Source organism: Aptenodytes patagonicus, chromosome 5 (genome assembly GCF_965638725.1).
Source record: "Aptenodytes patagonicus chromosome 5, bAptPat1.pri.cur, whole genome shotgun sequence".
Classification (NCBI taxonomy): domain Eukaryota; kingdom Metazoa; phylum Chordata; class Aves; order Sphenisciformes; family Spheniscidae; genus Aptenodytes; species Aptenodytes patagonicus.
The window spans coordinates 34,411,549-34,430,685 of NC_134953.1; the positions used below are offsets into that span (position 1 = coordinate 34,411,549).

Genomic DNA, 19,137 nt, shown 5'->3' on the forward strand with positions numbered 1-19,137 from the left:
ACCTTCCAACAAAGTTCATCTCCAGTCACTTGTATACTGGAGCAACGCAACAAAGTATTTTGACTGCAAATGTGTTTACACGACCGACTATGTAAACCACGGCACAAAGTCTCGGTGGCCTGAAAAAAAGTTATGTTTTGCATTCATTATTTTACCACTTGCTGAATTAGAAGTGGTTTACTCTGTCGTGCACAGAGTTTAGCATACCAAAGACAGAGCATCTGCCAAAGATGCCAGTCTTCCAGACAGCCTACAGGTTGCTATAAAAGTCTAATACCTTTTCTCTCTTTATCCAAGATGTCAAAAACATACAGAACGAGTTTTGGATTTAAGAAAAATACTTCCTTTTTGTAAATTAAAATTTGATGAAAATATAAGGTAATCAGTCCCTAGAGACAGCACCAAAAGAACTTTAATTCACACAAACATTTTTTCAAGTTGTTTACAAACAGTACACCTACCAGGGGTTCAGAAAGATGCTGTCGCTTTCTAACAGGCAAAGAGAAAATGTCTGACTGACAAGATGTCTTAGCCCCTTTCAACATTAGAAGGCACTCCACTGCTACCTAATTAAGACACATTCTCTTCTCGTAAAGTATTAACAAAGCACACATTTCCCCGACTAGCACTATATTTGTCATCCTTGAATAAATTACTTCTGTATTGTACTTCATGCACTCTTCCGGCCCACATCCTGCTAGACATTGAATGCTTACTACTGGGAACAGATGACAGGTTTGCCTAGATGAGCTCCATTTCTTTGCTAGAGATATCGACAATGAAAAAAATGATTATCAATAAAATAGCCATTATGCTTGTAATAAAGCAACCCCTGTGAAAAATCAGATGAGAAGAGAACGAGCACATGCAGGTGGGATTGGTCTCTCTCAAAGCACCTCTATCTGCACTGGCAGGATGTACAGGACAGCGTATACAAGTATCAGGCTTACCTTTAATCAGTCTTTAACGTTACCTACTTTGCACGCAGGCCATGATCACTACAATGCCTGAACGATCACTCTAACCACTGAATTTGCAAAAAAAAACCCCATCTAAACTCCTAAACTCCCAACTCATACAGAAGAAAACAATGTCATATTTATTGTATTTTCATGTGTACTTTACTGAGGATTGATGCCTAACAGCATCATATAAAATGATGATAAATTCCAAGTTATCCTCTCAGTGCTCATAAACCAGTAGCTGAGCTCTTCCCAGGACAGAGTGGTGTGTGTTACTCGCATTGTTTTTAAGGGGTTTATTTTAAATGAGTTTTTAAACAACCTCTTGAAATACCACAGCTAACAAAACAGTACAAATAAATCAAACACTTCTTCGTGACTAAGACGCTATCCTGCAACTCGCTGTTTCTGCACAGTGGCTGAAGAGGTGACGGCCGAAGAGATAATCCGTAATCTCCGCAGATTACTTACACTCGAAGAAAATCTCTACTTTGAGAAACTTCAGGGAACATCCAGCACCGCCCTTCCCCTGCACGGCCCTTACTGCTCCTTAACTCAAAACCCTGCCGAACCGCCCCTTCCCGAGCCCTCGCCGCTCGGACAGCCGGGCGCAGGGGCAGGGGCGGCGGGGCCGCCTCCCCGCGGAGCGCCGGGCCGGCCACGCGGGTCTGGCGCGGCGGGGGAACAACCTCGGTTCCTCGCTGGTTTCCCTCCCGGTCCCGCCAGGACCCTGGTCCCCTCCGAGGGCCCAGAGACGGCGCGAAAGGCGCGGGGTGACCCTACCTGCCCCCTCGCCCGCCCCCCCCGCCCCCCCCCCGGACAGGCCGCGGTGACAGCCGGGCCCGCCTGAGGTAAACTCGCCTCAACCGCTGCCGCCGGGGGGGGGGGGGGGGGGGGCGCCCGGCGACGGCGGGGCCCGAAGGCCGCGACCGGGGCAGGGCTGAGGGGAGGGCGGCGGCGGCCGGGCCCGCCCTGCGCGGACACCCCCGCGGCGGGGCACCCCCCACACACACACGCACCACACACCCGCCCGCCCGCCGCGGCGCCGCCCGCACTCACGATGGTGACGCTGGCCTTGCGCAGGTCGCGGTTCTCCTCCTGCAGCGCCTTGCACTTGAGCTTGTAGGTCTCCAGCTCGATCTTCAGCACCTTGTTCTCCTGCTGCAGCGAGGCCAGGCGGTTCGTCAGCTCCTCCAGCCGGAACGGCGAGATCACGATCCCGCCCGCCTTGCCCCCCGAGCCGCCGCCCGCCACCCCCGAGCCGGGCCCCGCGGCCGGGCCGCCAGCCGTCAGCGGCCCCGCCGGGCCGCCGCCCCCGCCGCTGCCGCCGGCGCCGTCCGTGTCGCTCTCGCTGGCGCTGTCCGCCATCGCCGCCGCCGCCGCCGCTCCCGCCCGCCGCCGCGCCGCCAGGCGAGCAGGGGGCGGTGCCCGCCGTGCGCCGGCGCCGCGGCCTCCCCGCGCGCCAAGAGGGGCCGTCCGCACGCGCCGCCCGCCCACAGCGCCGCCTGCCGGCCCGCGCCGGCGGCGCCGCCAGCCGGGGACCGCGACGGGTTTCACGTCAGCAGCGTGACAAACACCACTTTATTCTGCTGTGGCAGCGGTTCGCACGTCCCCGATGGCACGGCTTTTGCGTGGAAGACTTTGTTTAAATATTAAATTGTCCATGGCAAACCGCTCGCACGCAACCCCTGGATTTTTTACCTCAGTATATGGGAAAACCCGCTCGTTGCTCGAACCTGTGACCCCTGTCAGAAAACCCGGGGCTCACCCAGCGGCGCCGTGCCCCAGACCGCAGCGCAAGGCTGGAGCCCCAGGGGTTAATTTACACGCAATTCAAACAACTGAAAACCTTTTTTTTTTTAAAGAATATATCTATAAAATAATGCATGGACGCAGGCAGCGCTGCCTGGTGAGCGCAGGGAGCGCGGTGGGCAGGAGAGGCCCCAGGGCTGCCCCGTGCCCGGAGTTGTACCTCCTGGCTCCAGAGGCCCCCTCGCCTGCCCGCGCTCAGGGACCCCCTCGGTTTCGGGCACTGCAGGCAGACGGGGCTTGCGTCACCCCACCCCGCCGAGGCGAGGTGAGCGTGGCGGCGGCCCCAGCCCCGGCCCCCCAGTCCTGCTCCCCTTCACGGCGCAGAGACAAAGTGACATCTTAATTCAGGCCTCAGTATTGCTGTAAAACCACTTTGAATTAAGATATATTAATGCCCATCTCTCATTTCAGATAATGTATTTTCTGATTACTATGTGCATTAGTTTCCTTTTTTTTATTATTTCTTTGTGGAGCAGCTGTACAAAGGCACAAGTTGTAGTGACATATAACGGAGTGTACGCGCCGTTCATTCTATGGCATAATGTGGTCCGTATTGCTCCTGGATAAATTACTTACCAAGACTGTATAATTGGTTTCTCAATTATTTATGAAGGGGTCTTTTAACAACAGTAATTTTTCCGTTAATGGCAAGTAAGGATTTCATTATCTCTAACTGCACTACCTTTTTGTTCCATGCCACAGTAAATTTCAAATTTTACTCTTTTTAATGGCTATAATATATGAAGGAATTCCATCTCTGTAAAGTAATTATTCTTTCTGCCTGCCTGGGAATATAAGTGCAGGTCATTTTATTTTTGGTCTCTTAATCACAAGAAATGCAGTAAAAGGGCCGCTCGTAGTTTTCAGACATGGGTACTGTTTTCTGTGATGGATGCCTGTCCGTGCGTCTGACCCGGCACGTTACATTGCTGTGCAAACAGAGTTCAAAATGAGGGGGGGAGGGAGTTGGGGGTCCCCATCCAGTGCTGGCACAGCTCCGCAGCTCAGCCTCGGCCCCACGGAGGTACATCAACTCAGGGCTTTTAAGGCTAGAAAAGGTCCTGCACCACCCGCCCGGCCTTGCAGAAACCGAGCCATACTCCTGCATCCCGTTACCTCTGTACTGAGCCCGGTGATGCCATTAAAATGTAATAAGGCCATCAGCACCAGTGACCCTCAGGCACCACCCCCTGCAGCTGCATCCCCCCCAGATGGATTTCCCATCCCTGGGCTTCGTTAGGGCAGGATTTCTCTCAAACCATAACAGCATCGGCATCAAGAGATGCTGCTATAGATGCACAGGTCTCCCCAGACCAGCTAGATGATGTCCATGAGGTCTTGTGAGAGCTTTTTGGTGCTGTCCTAAAATGCCCCCGCAGCAACCCCTGGAGATCCCTGGGTCTGCAGGGCCGGATAAGCGCCGCCGCCCAGGGTGGCCACCGGCTCCTCTGACCTACAGCACCATGTGGGCTGAGCCGCTCCGCCAGCACAGACTTCAGGATAAAGAGCCTGAGGGATTAAAATAGGATTCGACAAATAATGAGCACTGTTTTGGACAGGTTGTTACAATTCAATAGAATTGCTTTTAAATAGGTCTGCCGGTATTTGGGAAGCCAGCTGAACACAGCTGGGTCATGAGGAAGCGTTATTTCATGTACACACTCCGCAGCGATGGCAGGCAAGCCGGTTTGCTCTGTAGCCTCTGTCCACACGTGCATGTGCTCCTCAAAGCAAACTCATTTCTAAACAAAGAGGTTTGTAACTTAATGTTCTTTCTTCATCCAGCTACCCAGCTCTGATCAGCCAGTTATTTCCATTGCCTTCAGTGGGACTGCCCACATTTGAGTCTCTTGTTGAATCAAGGCCTAAATATTTTGAAAACCTGCATCAGCAAAACATGCAGCTGCTCCGGGCTAATCTTACCCAGCAAGCCCTGTGGCGTGCTTAGCCTTAAGCCACTCTTCAGACCTATCAATGTTAATCTTAAGTGCTTTGCTGATTTGAAGTGCTATAATTTTCCAGAGAATGTGGCCGCTGCTTCTTTGGACACCAAAACTAGCCTGAAAACAGACTGGGAGGTGCAGGTGACATCTTCAATCCGGAAACCGGGATGGGTTGGCTGAGCCAGGGGCTGCATCCCCAGGATCACACCACGCAGCTGCTGGTGCTGCCTTCAGCAGAACATTTCTAGAGCAGGCTGAAGGTGCTGCAGACAGCAGGTATGGAGAGGAGGGATCTTGAGGCAAGAGGGGAGCTTTCCCTCAGCCGCCTCGCCATCCCTCTCTGCTGGGTTGCATCAGAGATCTCGCTCCCAGCCAGCAATGCTGGCTTTCATAACAATAAATTATAACTTGGCACTTTTGTAGCACTCTCCAGTTCAAAGCCGTGCTGAAACATTATCTAATTAATTCGCACAATAGCCCTGGAAGGCAAGAAAGGGAGGTAGCGAGCTGAGGTGCTTGCCCAATGACAAACACTGAGTCAGTGGGGGAGTGGGAGGAAAACTCAAGGGCCCTTGATGTTTAGATCTGAGACAGCACCCTTCTTGTCATAACAGCATTTCAGTCATTTAAAAAATAGCGCCCATATATTTAATTACAATTAAAGCCAACTACCCCAAATTAACAGATTAACCAGGGAGAGAAAATTTTATCCTAATTAGCACCCCAAAAAAAATCACGTTTTGCACATCTGCAAGATATTAACCAAGCCAATTAAAAAGTACAAATATGTGGTATAAGCACAATTAGCAAAACCCCCTTTTAAAGGCTTATAGAGGCTGCCCCGCACCGCAGCTTCACCCGGCTGCAAGGCTGCTTGGGGCACCGCTGCCGGGGCCCTGTCCCCCACCGCAGGCTGGGGTTACTAAGCCACCGCAACCAGCCTGTCACCACCACATCGTCTGCAGGACGAGGTCCCCATCCTCCTCGCCCCAATATTTTTTTATTGTACAAACAATAAATGCAAAACTCTAAGGGGGCAAGGGGAGGTGTTGGTCCAAATAAAGAATCTAATAATGTCACCGGCACTGTAATAATAGCAGAGCAGATACTCACATCAAGAAGCAGCAATAAAAAGGCAGGGATTTATTCACAGATACTATCATTACAGGAGGTAATGGGCAATTAGAAACAGTATTTCATAAACTCACATCAACAGTAGAAATATTTGTATAAAATACATTGCTAGGCGTGAGGGGTTAGAAGAGGTATGCTCAGAGATTTAATGTAATCCTTAATATAATTCCAGAGGTCCATTAATCAGCTGGAAGACCTTCTGTAACAATACAATTTTATTAAAATATTCAGTAGTTATAGACTGAAGAGAAAACGACCAACTGAAGCTAATTAACGTCAGGAAAAATTCTGTACGGTACTCAGATTACCCAACTGAAATAGAGGGGGAAAAAAAAAAAGGAAAGACAAAGTCGCATTAAAATGCAATTAATGGAAAATATTGCTAGGAAAATAAACTGAAGCAGTGCTAAAAAAATTATGACCTGTATACAAGAGAATATTCAAAGGGGAAAACGGAGTGCATATGTGGAGCTTTTACCATTGTGGAAGGGTTGTTGAAGGGGAGAAACCTCTATTTGAAAGATATTTGTATGAGCAGAAAAAAACCCGATTTGCTAATATTGTGGATTAAGGTGTCTACTGATGCAGGATAAAACATGTTTTCTAACAAGCAATTCAGACAAAAATAACGCCATGCCGCTTTGCTTTTCTGACTAACAATTATTTAATCAGAAACATGTATTAGAAAAGAAGTGTCTTTGCAGGATAGAGTATCTGACTATGACAGTGTGCTGCGCGGTAGCCACCCAGCAGCTAACCCATCTTCAGCTCTGGAGCTTTGCTTTTGTATCCTTGTTCTCCCAGGGAATTTTTTTCAGAGTTTGTAGTAGGTTGATTCTGTTGGTCTGGCCGTGCTGTAATGATATCCAGCCTCTGGAAGCTTTCCAAGGAAGTTGGTGAACAGGGGATCGCTGTGCGTTGCTGTTTTATAGCCCAAAAGGCTCTCCATAATTGAACATTAGTGTGATGGGAAAAGTGCCAATAAAACTTTTATTATAAATCTTCGCCTTCCTCCAGGATTTAGGGTCAAGTAAATAAAGCCATGCACAATTAGCATACTGTTTTTAGCATCAGCAGTTATGAAAAATGTGGCACGTACATAGATTTTTCTTGAGCAGCTCATTTTTGTGTCCTTCACTAACCTTTTTCTTTCCCAGCAATGGACTATTTTTTATGTCAAGCACTTTGTAGCAGGTTGGGTCTAACTTTCCCATCTCCCGCCCCCTACCCTAGGGTCTGCGTCTCTGTCGGAAAACTGCTGCACTTTCAACAAAGTAAGAATATCTTCCTTCTCACTATCACCATGTTTTCCCTCCCTCGCTCGCTCCAGAGTTAGAGGGGAGCTGAGCCAGGAGCTCTTCTTCCTCCAGCCCTGGTTTGGTGGGATCTGCCCTGAAAACAGAGGTCCCGTTTGCATCCACCCACTCCTGCCGCCCCTTGGCTATCCCAGTGCACAACCCTGGGGCCAAGGATGCAATGGGTCGGCGGTAGCTTTGTCATACGTCATGCACGTAGCTAGCACAAAAAACGAGCCCCTTGCTGATACCCTGCCCAGGATCCCTGCACCAGCCTCAGCCAGGTAACCCCCAGCTCTCTGGCTTGCACCCCCTTCCTGGGGAGAGGGCTGGCAGGGGCGGGAGAGCTGCCCCAGTGCCATCATCGCTGCCGCTGCAGAGCCCTCTGACTGCGCAGGGCCTCGCAGAGCTCTGCAGCTCGCACCGGGGCAGTGGCACCTGCTTTCCTCCAGGCCAAGCTGCTCGCGCTGAGTTTGCTGTCATTGTATAGGTTACATGATAAAAATTGCCACTGATGGACTTCAATGAGTTTCATCAAATTTTATTGACTTGATTGAGCCCAAAGAAGCCCCAGTTATAAACTCCTTCCATAGCGGGCATGGAGAGGTTTCTGGGGGTGCATGCCCCACACCCCAGGCTGCAGCAGCCCCCGGTAGAGCACATCGCGATTTCCTGCACAGTGTGTGCTACAGACAAAGCCCGTGTTAAACAACCCCCCAGGAAATTAGCATTAATTAGCAGGGTGCTGCAATCCTGCAAGCGACTGCCATTAATCCTGCTAATGTCAGCTCTGCACTACAGGAGCTCTTAGAATTTCTGACATTAAAACTATTACCGGCCACAAATAAAATGTAATTGATATTCTTTCAGAAATGGAAAAACTACGGTAGGATAGTCTGCAGCATTATTATTAGGTAGTGCTATAATCAAATATCAAAGGATGAAAAGAACACCGTATTTAGCAATCGAGTTTATTTTAATAGATGCAATAAAAGTCCCGTGACTTACAATTTTGCCTCTAAGGGGAATGTTCTCACTGGAGAGAATATGAAAAAAAGACAAAAGCACACATTAGATGATTGTCTGCGCTGTTTGCTAGTACTGGCAAGATTTCTGTTTTCCTTCTCAAATGACCATTTATGCTTCAACCTTGTTTTTCCCAAATATCCTGAGCTACTGTTGGAATCAATAAAGTCGGTGCAAAACAAACCAACACCCAGAAAATCCTGTTTGTGCAACATTTAATGTGAAATTTTAAACTCTGCAAATTTAGCTACGGAGTTCCCATTCCAACCTTCACTGTCTGTGTTGTATCAAATCTTCATGGGAGGCAGCAAGCAGCGACATGGCCGGCCTGCGCAGCAGGAGCTGGAGGACTGGGATCTGCCAGCGGTGGGGGACCGCCCTGCCCAGGCACGTACGGTGCTAGCCTGGACAACCCAATAGGTGTGTCTGCCATGGTCGCAGCCTGCTCAGGCGCTGAGCGCTACCCATGGCTGGGCCTTGCTGCAAAGCGTCCTCGGGAGGCTCAAGGTGAGCCAGCAGCTACTAACGGCTGCTGCCACGGTCAAAACCAACTCCCTGAGCTTGAAGGTGCCACATAAATCACCACCAGCAGCAGGAGACATGTCGAGATTCCCCTACACACCTCTGCTACCTGCACAGGCAACCCCACTTTTCTGACTACGTAAAGAGAGCCTCTGCCTGCCAGAACTACCATTCCAGGTACAACCACGGCTTTCTTCCTCATCAGTATCAGGTACTAACAGGGCACCAGGCAGAGGAGAGAGAGGAGTCAAATGAAACGCTGCCTTTTGGATGCTGTTACAGAGAGGTAAAGTGAGGCTCTTCTACAGCGCTGCTCCTGCCTTCCTGCTGGTGGTCACCACAGCCTTTGCTTCCAACTGTAAAATCATCATGTAATATTAAATATATACACCCACACACCATTTACTAAAAACATTCTTTTTCATTCAGCTGATCCAGGTACTCGTGAGCGGGAGGGAGGCAGCTAGACAGTGAGGTCTCCAGGAGTACGGTCACTCCTGTTGGACTGTGACCTGCAATAAGATGTGTTTGCTCTCCAGTGGCCTAAGTGACATTTGCCCTCCAGACTCTGCCGTAAGGACCTGAACCATCAGCGTTGTACCAGCGGTATCCAGACCTAGGTAAAATGTGCATTGCAGCACAGACTGGCTGCTAAAACGATGAAAACCACTTCATTTACTGCCACTGCTTCAAAAGCTGGCAGCCCTAATAACTCGGAGACACTGACAAACCAACCTGTTACGCTCTCCTGAAGCCAAGTGCTTTTCACCACAGTCAGGAGAGCTTTGCTGACTGACCTCAGCTGAGGACTGGTTCCTGTGTGGGCCAGCAGATAACAAGCAGCAGACTGAGTTGGATCTGTAGCAGCGGTGCTTCCTCAGGTGCTAAGCTGGGGTAAAATACATCACCTTCACGTTGCCTTGAAAGCCAGGTAAAACTGAACCCTGAGTAATAAATTTCATTTATTGCACCCGAGCAGAAGCCTGCAGTCCAGAGCAAGGAGTGCGTACCGATGCTGCCTACAAAACTTTGTTTTGGCAACATTTTATGTATATAGTGGTCCATCACCGATAATACACAGGAAGTCCATGCAATATACAGGAGATGTACACTTTATTTACGTCATCTGCAGTGAGCTGGTTATCGGTCTCACTGATACATGCTGGGAAAAAACCTGCTCTCGGCAGTGCTTTTCCTGGTTCTCGATGGGGCGAAAGAAATTAAAGGAGGTCCAGAGTTAACACGTGTTGGAGAAGAGGCTACGCACACCCCTGTTGCACAGGTCCTTTCCCCACGCCTGAGGAGGTCTCCTACATCCCAGGGAGGTGGGTTTTCCTTAGCTTTGCTGAGGATGTGCTGGCTGCTGTGTTTTCCTCCCATTCCCCCCACCTGGAGACAGACTGCCAAGCGATGGCCTGTCACACTGGGAAGACGAGGAGGTGGATCAGACAAAAGAAACCGAGAGGAAAAGAAGCAAAAAGCCAGGGGTGGTTAATGGCTGGCCTTGCGAAGCCGCCCGTCTATAGGGTACAAGAACACTGCCAAATACACGTTATCCAAGAGTTTTAACACAATTTATTTTATGCTTAAATAATCAACTAGATCATCCAGTGTTTGTTGTTTTCATACATATGTAATTAGAGCTATTATCAATGAATGCTGTTTCCATATGAATATAATCAACAAATTAAAGTATTTCACCAAAACCCAAATAAAAATGCCCTTTAAAACACAGCAGCCTTAACAACCTAATATTACACTGCTAGGATGATTACAGATGATTGGCTTACTGAAAGATTCTACATCTTATAGCCAGTACACAATACAGTAATAATTTTACAGCGTGCTGCCAGTCTATTAGCTAATAATTTCTCTTCAGTTCATTTAAAAATATCCCAAACTTGTGCTCCTTAGAGCACCAACCCACTTCTAAAGCTGCAAGCATTACCCCCGTTATAAAGCGAGAACAGATAGCACCCCCCTCCCCATAATGCAACTACTGTATATGTTATGGGTTTTAGGTCATTTCATTGAAAAATTGGCAACAGCAACAAATATTAGATGAAGGGCTTTGTGTTTACAGATAAAATCTTATTTTTCATGTTGCGGTATAGTGTTTGCAAAACTGGAAAAGATTTAATCAAAATAAGGTGAAACACATGCATCAAAATATTAGTACTCTGAAGAAAAATTTTCACAGAACTACAGAATTCCTCATTTTGGGAATCATTTAAATTTGCAGCAGATTTTAAAGATTTTTTTAAAATCAAGCTAGCGTTTTTGCATATACAAACATTATAATTGCTAATATACAAGAATCTGTGAAGATACACCCAGAATATCCCTGTAGGTGCAGCCATTTGAGACACCTAGCCTGCTCAATGCATTTGCAATATTCTGCTTGTGATCGAAAAGGCAGTGCCTTATCAACATTTATTCTATTTTGTTAGAATTTATACAGTGTTATTTATTTACAGCAAAACTATTGATGTTTAAAAAAGAAACAAATAGTGTTTTATACCCTGACAGTTTGGGTCCAAGAAAAATAAGGCGAGCTGTTGTGGATTTTAGTAATTTTAGTGTCTTTCCATGGTTTAACCATTTCGTCTTCGTACATCCCCTCTGGCCACAGGAATTTATTTCTTTTGAGATGACATCAAACTGCTTGAAAGAAGCTGTTAACAGCATGGCATCTTGTATATACACTGCATTGGTAACTGCGCACCCTCCAATCCTGTGAATGAACATGAATTTCCATGCTCTGTAAATTGGCTCATGCTAAATTAATTTTTTTTGTTTGTTTTTTTTTGTGTTTGTTTTTGCATAAAAACCATGCGGTTAATGTGTGGAAGCAGCAAACACACGCACACTTTTATAGGTGAATGTTTAATTCCTGTTGATTTTTCTTCTGTAAGTGTCCCTCTAGAATACTGGCAGTAAAAGCACACAGTCCTATGGAAAGAAAAGATAGCACAAATCATTTCAGAATATCTCGTTAGAATCAATTTTGAGCCTTTCCCTGACTAAACAGGAATGTTCTAATTGGTATTATGGAATTCTGCAATGGGATAAATCACACACTTTCTAGGTAGGTAATGACATTAGTTGAGCTCCCAGCATGAAGGGAAAATGCAGCTGCTGATGTCCACGTTGCTCGTGAACTGATTTACAAATACGTTTGCAACATGCTGCATTTTGTCACCCCAGAGAAAGTACCAGCTCGTCAGATCCGATGATGACAAGGAATAGGTACTCTCTATAGCAGAAGAAATAGCATCATCTCCAGAATGAGAGAGCTGCTGCTTTCACAGCACGTTTTTGTTTATTGTTTGCAAGCATCCTCAAAGTGGCGGAAAACCTGCACTTCTCGCACATCCACCTCTACCAGTCACTCGGGGAACGTGACCGGGAGAGCCAGGAATGCGGAGTCCAGCCTTTAGGAGGCTTGGCGAAGGACAAAGCGGGGAAGAGGAGCAGCCCCATCCATCTCCCGCCTGGCTCGTGTGAGTGGCACCAAGGAGACAGGGGGTCCCAGCTCCTGCTCTCTCGCCCATCCAAAACTAGTCATGCAGCCATGCAAATAAGGACAGCAAGTTTGTTACATCTGCTGTACAACAGCAATGTCTTGCAGCAAGGAGGCGGGAAGCAGAAATACAAACGGGAGCTGAAGACCTGCGGGCTCCCCAGCACCTGGGCGTAGGGAAGCCTGTTTGGGAGGGCAGCTTGCGCAGCGCCTGCAGGATTCAGGCTGGCATGGACATGCCTGTTTACTAATCAGGTCACAGGTCCACACACATTCCCCAGGAGTGCTCGTGCTCTCCTTCTATGCTAAAACAATCTGTCCTTGCCCACATCTACAGTTGTCATAAATCTATCCTGCTACTAAAAGCCGCCTATTCACATTGCAGCAGTCATGCCGGCTTGCACAGTGCTGTCCTGCAGAATTGCGTGCAAAAGTTCTTGGCTTTTCCTTTCCACCTATATTTCGCAATGGGTTTATTTGCAATGGTGACAAAGACATTTTTACAGCAAAATCTAGCTAACATTGTGATTTTTTTCAAACATTCAAAGGAAAAGCAACACCTCTGCCTCCCAAACAGGATTTTTTTATCTTTTGTGATCAAGAAACAAACTGGTTTTCCATCAGAATCCCCTGTCTGTGCAAATACATCCACTTCTGCATTCAAATAAAATATTTTCAATAGACTCTCGACTGGGCTTACAATTACTTAATGCACATTTGGTCATGCTTATCATATCAAAGTATGGACCACAGAGATTCATCTTATGGGACAAAGTTTCCCCCTGAGCAAAGGTTTATTATCTAAGGAAGACTCCCCAAGTTCCTCAGGGGCTCTAGCACGGAGGAGTTGCCTACTGAAAATCACAGGAGAAATGCATCAGCAGTCATGGGAGCAAATCTGGTTCTGAGGAACTCAGACTCTGGCTTTCTGAAGGCCAGAACATGTTTCATCCATTAGGCAAGGACTGCCTTATTAATGCCATTTTATTTTAAAATGAAATGCTTCTCCCTTATCCCCAATGTGTGTTGCATCACACTTGCATGCCGGCAGGCTCTTTATCTGCACTGCTTATGGGGTTCAGTGCCCCATCTTGCCTTCAGTGCCTTCAAATTCACGAATTTCCACTGGTTTCCCCCTGAGGATTGACAGTGGAGAAACACGGGAGCCAACTTGGGACACAATGTCATACAAGCAGCGCCATCCCTTTGGCTTGCTTTCCTCCCATATCCTTGAGCTCCATGAAGGAGAAAGACATGTCAAAAGAATTACCTCCCTTTTCAAAACATTAAATATTTTATGAGTATGTTGAGCAGCAAGCCGCGTGAAGTGGTATTATTCTATTAGCACACGTGGGAGGGCTCTCAATAAAAGCAAGAATTCAGCGGTCGTGTTAGGTGGACACAGTAGGTGCTTACCAGATGCTGAAAGCACGCCAGTTGCCTCGCAGAGCTCAGTCCTTTGGGCTTGATCCCATAAAGCCCTCATCTAGATCCCACACACCGAGTGCCGCTGGTCTCAAATGGCACTACTCTCACGCACAGAAAGCCCGTATGGCCAGGTGGCTTTAGGGGCTACCTTACATTGCAGCAGTCAGAAGGGACTAGTGACTCAGGAGAGACTCTGCTTCTGTCCTTTACCTCCACATCACTATCCGGTACGTTTTCCAGGTCCTGTTTATCCTGTTCTTAAAACCTACAGTCAATCCTATGCCAGATGTATAGGAAAAGGATAACACATAGGCTTGCACTTCATAAACTCTTCCTCTGCCCAATTCCTAAAACCCACCAAAGCTAAGAAAAGTTCTGAGTAGAAAAAAGACATGAACATGGTAAACGTACGCACTTGAAGCCATGACTGACTGACCAGCGTTGATAGACACAGACTCGCTCCTCCCGTATTTACAGGCACATTTGCTGTGTGACTATAGCTATGTGATCAAGACAAAGCAGCCTCTGGCTTCATGGTGCTCCGGCATGCCGTTACAGAGCCCCTGCAAGGGTGTCTTAGTCTGTGCATTTGGTTTTAGTTTGGGAAACCCTTATACTGTCAGCTGCTGTTTTATTACAATCGTTAAGGCTGGATCAATAAAATTCACAAGAAACAGTTGGTAAGGATTATTTGTTGGCAAATATTGAGACACTTCACTGGCTCTTACAAGGACTTTGACTTGCATAACTGCCCTCAGATCACATGCATGACAGTGGAAGAAGCCTTTCACTCCCAGTAGATTTACTTGTGTGCAGCTCCTTCACTATTTGTGTTTAAGTTGACTTTTAGGAATAGAAAGTGTCGTGGATTACAAACACTAGACTTTGTAAAACTCCCAAAAATCTTACACGTGGGTCAGTATTGCTTTGCTTTATGTTCCAAGGAGTAAAGGTCAGTTTCTATACATGAACTCAAGGTCATTTTCTGCTTACAAGATCAAGGGCCATCTATTCAGCTTTGCAGCTCAAAAGCAATGTCAAGGTAGCAGAGGCAAGCCGTTGAGCAGCTCAGGTGCTAGCCCCCGTGCTGCGCAGCGCTGTGCTGGCAAAACGCTTTAGCAATGGAAGAAAATTGATCACACTGACCGTTCAGTGGTCGGCTTTCAGCTTTCACGAGTAACTTTTCTTCTCCACGTGTCTGATTTCTTTCTTTGTCTTAACCTTATAAGCTTCTCCCTGCTTTAAAGGAAAAGTATAAACATTAACATAGTCTGCAGAGTGCTTGTAATTATAAACCTGCTTCCAAAACAGGCTCCACATTTTGCTGTAACAGGATAAGTAAAAAGCAGTTAAATAACATTAATGCTTCACTTCAGAGATATACACAATCTACTTATCCACTCTGCTGAGCTGCAAAAGCACAGACCTGAAATATCATCTTCAGGTAGAAAACAGAGGTCTACAATTTCAGCACGACCCCTGGGCTAGAGTGCTCGACTGGCAGCCCTCAGCAGAGCCCCTGCCATCAACTGCAGGGGGGTTCAGCGCCACCGTCAAGGAAAATCATCTTTCCCAACTGGCCTCTCGGGTCAGCCAGGATTGGCGGACATTTCCAACAGCACAGGCCATGGCTGCTGTTATGATGTTTCACAACGTCTGTGCTTTAAAGGGAGCAGGTTAGTAATGGAATAAAGGGAGGAGGAAGAAAGCCAGCAAAAACCACCACTGAAGCAGCGCAGAAGTAAAACCAATGACAGTGACAAGCATTGCAGGTTTCAGTGTCTTTAAAACAGCAAACCCCAAAATAAAGTTCCTCTTTGCTCATTAGAAGTAGCTCAATAATCATCTAAAAATAAATACTCCAGTAATCACAAGCCTCATTCACATCAGAGAAAGGCATCTGTTTATGTGTGGTTATCGGCAGAATTTACCCCTTGGGTGATCTGCATCGATGTATTTGTAACTATTTGTAGTTTTCGACTAATCTAATCTGGTGCAGCAAATTGAAAATGTTTCCTCTTTGCTGGGCAGGATTTATTTTTTCCCTGATAAAGGACTACGAAAGAGGAGATGGAAATATGTTTGTTTCGACTCTCCTATTTCTGTGTTGTCATCCCCCCCTTCTTTTCCTTTTTTTTTTTTTATTATCAGCAGATAAAGGTTATCTTTGTTTCTGAATCTGTTTTCACTCAGACAAAAATTCCATTAACCCCAATGACAACTTTACTGGAGCAAAGACCTCCCAGGCCCATGCACTGGGGAACAAGGCATGAGCTCCCCTGAAGCCATTTGTCTCCAGAGGTGCTGCCCGTTCCCCTGAGGCCTCCTTGGGACAGAGGACAGCTCGAGGTGCAGCCTGCCCATACCCCTGCAAGAGGGGTTGGGGTGTGCTGGGGAACAACAGGCCTGCCCTTCCCGCTGCCCTCCTTTCTTTTGGGGGGTTCTGAAACTGGGCACGGTCCAGCCCTGCAGAAGCACTTCCAATTTTAATTGCCAGGGACAAAATCCTGTCTTGGTGCTTGCTTGTAAAGGGTACCATTGCTTGGGTATGTTCATGTTGCCCTGAATCCTGCAAACCCTCAGTCACTAGCATAGGGGTATTACGCAGGTGAGCGAGGGGCTGGTGGGGACCAGACTGCAGCTTATTCCTTTGGGCTGGTGAAAAAAGCAACACACTACACCTATGGGTGTAAGGCACAAATTCTGCAAGGGCTTAACCAAACCCACAGACATGGCTCATCTTGATGGCACAAAACAGGCCCCAAACCTATGGTTTAAGCCTGCTGCCTGTTATACAGAAACAGCCCTTAATGCTTCTGTGCCGACATAATTCAGCTGGGCCCCCTTGACGCAGCTCCTGCCCGCACACAGCACAGAGACCCCTGCCCCGTTACCCACACGCACAACTTGTCAATAACCGCAAGCACTGCACTTTGCCAAGGCTTCTTGTTAAATGCAAACCTCCAGCCCTTTAGCAGCACTTTCTAGCAGTCAACACAACCCTCTGTGTCTACTGTTATTTCCTGGTAGTCCCCGTTCCATTACCATTTCACCAACTTTCCTCTCATGGGGGATAACAACGCGTCTTACTACCTTCCGGGTGATCTGTGGGAAGCAATACATGAAAAGTATTGATTTTTTTTCCCCCTAGATTCTAAAGGGAGAAAGTATGTTTAAAGAAGTTACTTGAATGCAAAGACTCAGAGCAGTGATGTAATTCATGATTACTTTTCTCCTGATGACGTTGCCTTCTTCGTCGGTAAACTGTTCCTCTGTTACAGATTCACCAGGAATGTTTTTTGCTTCCTCACCCTAAAGAACGTGTTATAAGATTAGCAATATAGCCTATATTCTGCCAAACCCACACATATTTCCACACCAATCCAAGCAACAAGCACATGCTAGCTTCAACTTTATGTAGCAGTTTGCTTTATGTCACACAAATAGTATGGAAGCCTTGCTCATTTAGCATGCCAATACCTGTGCATTTATTCTACAGAATGTGTCCTTAAAGCCTGTAGTGAGCTTCTAGCACATTGCTCTTATTAACTAATTCATGACATGAAGCTCTCTGGGCAACAAATCATCTTGCGGTCAGTCTGAGTCCTATGAGACGGAGGCACAAATTCATGACGATAGAATCTCTAACCAGACATCCATTAGCTTTTCACAGCTTCTCAGTGCTCAGCACACACAGAAACATGGTCTAATAGCAGAATAAGGTGGGGGAAATTGGGGATTTAAAAAGACAGCTCTGCCTATAGCTTGCTAAACACAAAATCTTAAACACACGCACAAAAGACAAGACTTCTCAGCATTTACAAAATGGAGAAAGGTATCTTACGTGACTCTTTTCCTGGCACGGTAACACCTGCCAACCTGCCGAGCAGCCTCAGCAGCCTGGTGCACGACTTACTGAGATCGGCAGGACTCCAGCCATCGCTTCTTGTAGTACCAGCAGTTTGTAGGACCAGTGTAAATAAATGTAAAAGCAGTTTCCTAACTGCTATGCTAGTGACGTAATACCACTACAAGAATTATTGTTCGAATTCTAAATAAATGACGTTACTTTGGAGTCTAAGGCTAGCTGGCAGTCATGAACTTATGTTCCAGAAGAACTCTGACGATTTTACATCATAAAGTCATGTTTCCAAACCTGGGTGCTGAAGCAAGCACTGCATTTGATGCTTCAAAAATATCCATTGTCTGTGCTTATTTATTTCATATAAACGAAACAAATATAATCATAATGTAGCTGGCCTACATATGAAAAATTTCCACACATAAATGAATAACCCTTTAAACAAACAAACAAACAAAATCCTTAAAACTTTTCTTTTCCCCTCACCCTCAACACACTATGGAAAAAATGGCAACTAGAGAGAGGAAGCAGAAAGAAACATTGTATAAAACATGTTATATCAATATCAACAACAAAATAATATTTGTAATGAGATTATCACAGCTCAACATCAAACTTTCATAATGCTTCCATGTACTAAGCAGCAGGGCAAATATAATTCCTATTTACTGTGGTCTATACGCTACATAGCTGTCTACATAAGCTCCTGGCACTGCTCTATAACGAATAAATACAGTGATGCCATGTTTATTTTTTTAAAAATTTTCCCTACAAACACAGCTTTTTCAATATGTACATTATAACATTAGGTTTGTATGCTATTTCTAAGCTCTAAACCAAATAAACCTTTCCTTTTGTTTACAAGCCATTTGCTGTCTTTTCTATAGCCAAGCTTTTCCATTTTCCTTGCTTTAGAGGGACTGCAGTAGGCAGAAACCAGAGGGGAGTACTGAAGAGCAGAGTGCCGCAGCTCTGCCGCTAACGGAGCCCCCGATCAGCATTCGTCATTATTCAGAAGTGCAGAATTTTTGCTTATTTCATATTGAAAGCTGTATCGAAATCACCACTTGCTAATTAAGTAATTAAGCAGTTTCGGACATTTTACACGTCTTTCCCCCCACGCTGTCACAGGCTATATATAAACTGTAAAACTTGTTGAATTTTGATGCTTCAGGAAGCATCACCGAGAGAAGGGCAGGCTCCACAGCCAGGCGGACGTCACTGCATAGGGACGTAAGGATGAGGTCCGGCGTCTGAGATACACCTGGGGCTGAAGGGACCTAGCTGAGGTCCCCAGGCCTGGGAACGGTGGCATCCCTACAAGAAGCACGGCAGAACAAACGGCTGCTGAAGCCTTCAGAGGAAGCCTGGGCTGGGCCCATACAATTCATTCCCCAGAAGGACTCTGCTGAGGGGTCACGGGAAGGAGAAATTATATACCTGCCCAAGCACCGACATCAGGCTATGCGCAGCAGGAGGGAAGTAAGAGGCTGGCCCCCCTGGTGAGCGGTGCCCCAATGACTGCAGCCTGCTCCTTCCTTTCTCATGAGCGAGACAGCAGAAATGAGAACGGCACAGGGACCGCTGCTTTGGCAGGGGCGCGATGATTGGGTAAAGGTTTTGGGAACTG

At 46.8% G+C, this 19,137-nt stretch overlaps 2 protein-coding genes across 11 annotated transcripts in view; both read right to left on the reverse strand.

Moving 5' to 3' along the window:
- CCDC6 (coiled-coil domain containing 6) overlaps positions 1 to 2,330 on the reverse strand; it is a 57,303-nt gene extending 54,973 nt beyond the window's left edge. For all 3 annotated transcript variants that reach the window (XR_012995453.1, XR_012995452.1, XM_076339310.1), the window contains exon 1: positions 2,022 to 2,330. Coding sequence is in view for 1 of the 3 variants with exons in the window: in XM_076339310.1 (XP_076195425.1) it covers positions 2,022 to 2,330 (309 nt within the window). In the remaining 2 variants the exon portion in view is untranslated. The remainder of the gene's footprint in view (positions 1 to 2,021) is intronic.
- Positions 2,331 to 10,246: 7,916 nt separating this feature from the next.
- ANK3 (ankyrin 3) overlaps positions 10,247 to 19,137 on the reverse strand; it is a 208,866-nt gene continuing 199,975 nt past the window's right edge. For all 8 annotated transcript variants that reach the window (XM_076339316.1, XM_076339319.1, XM_076339318.1 and 5 more), the window contains 4 exons: positions 16,874 to 16,957; positions 16,691 to 16,750; positions 14,792 to 14,884; positions 10,247 to 11,646 (listed from right to left, as the gene is read on the reverse strand). In XM_076339316.1, the coding sequence (XP_076195431.1) occupies positions 14,816 to 14,884; positions 16,691 to 16,750; positions 16,874 to 16,957 (213 nt within the window). In that variant the 3' untranslated portion in view covers positions 10,247 to 11,646; positions 14,792 to 14,815. The remainder of the gene's footprint in view (positions 11,647 to 14,791; positions 14,885 to 16,690; positions 16,751 to 16,873; positions 16,958 to 19,137) is intronic.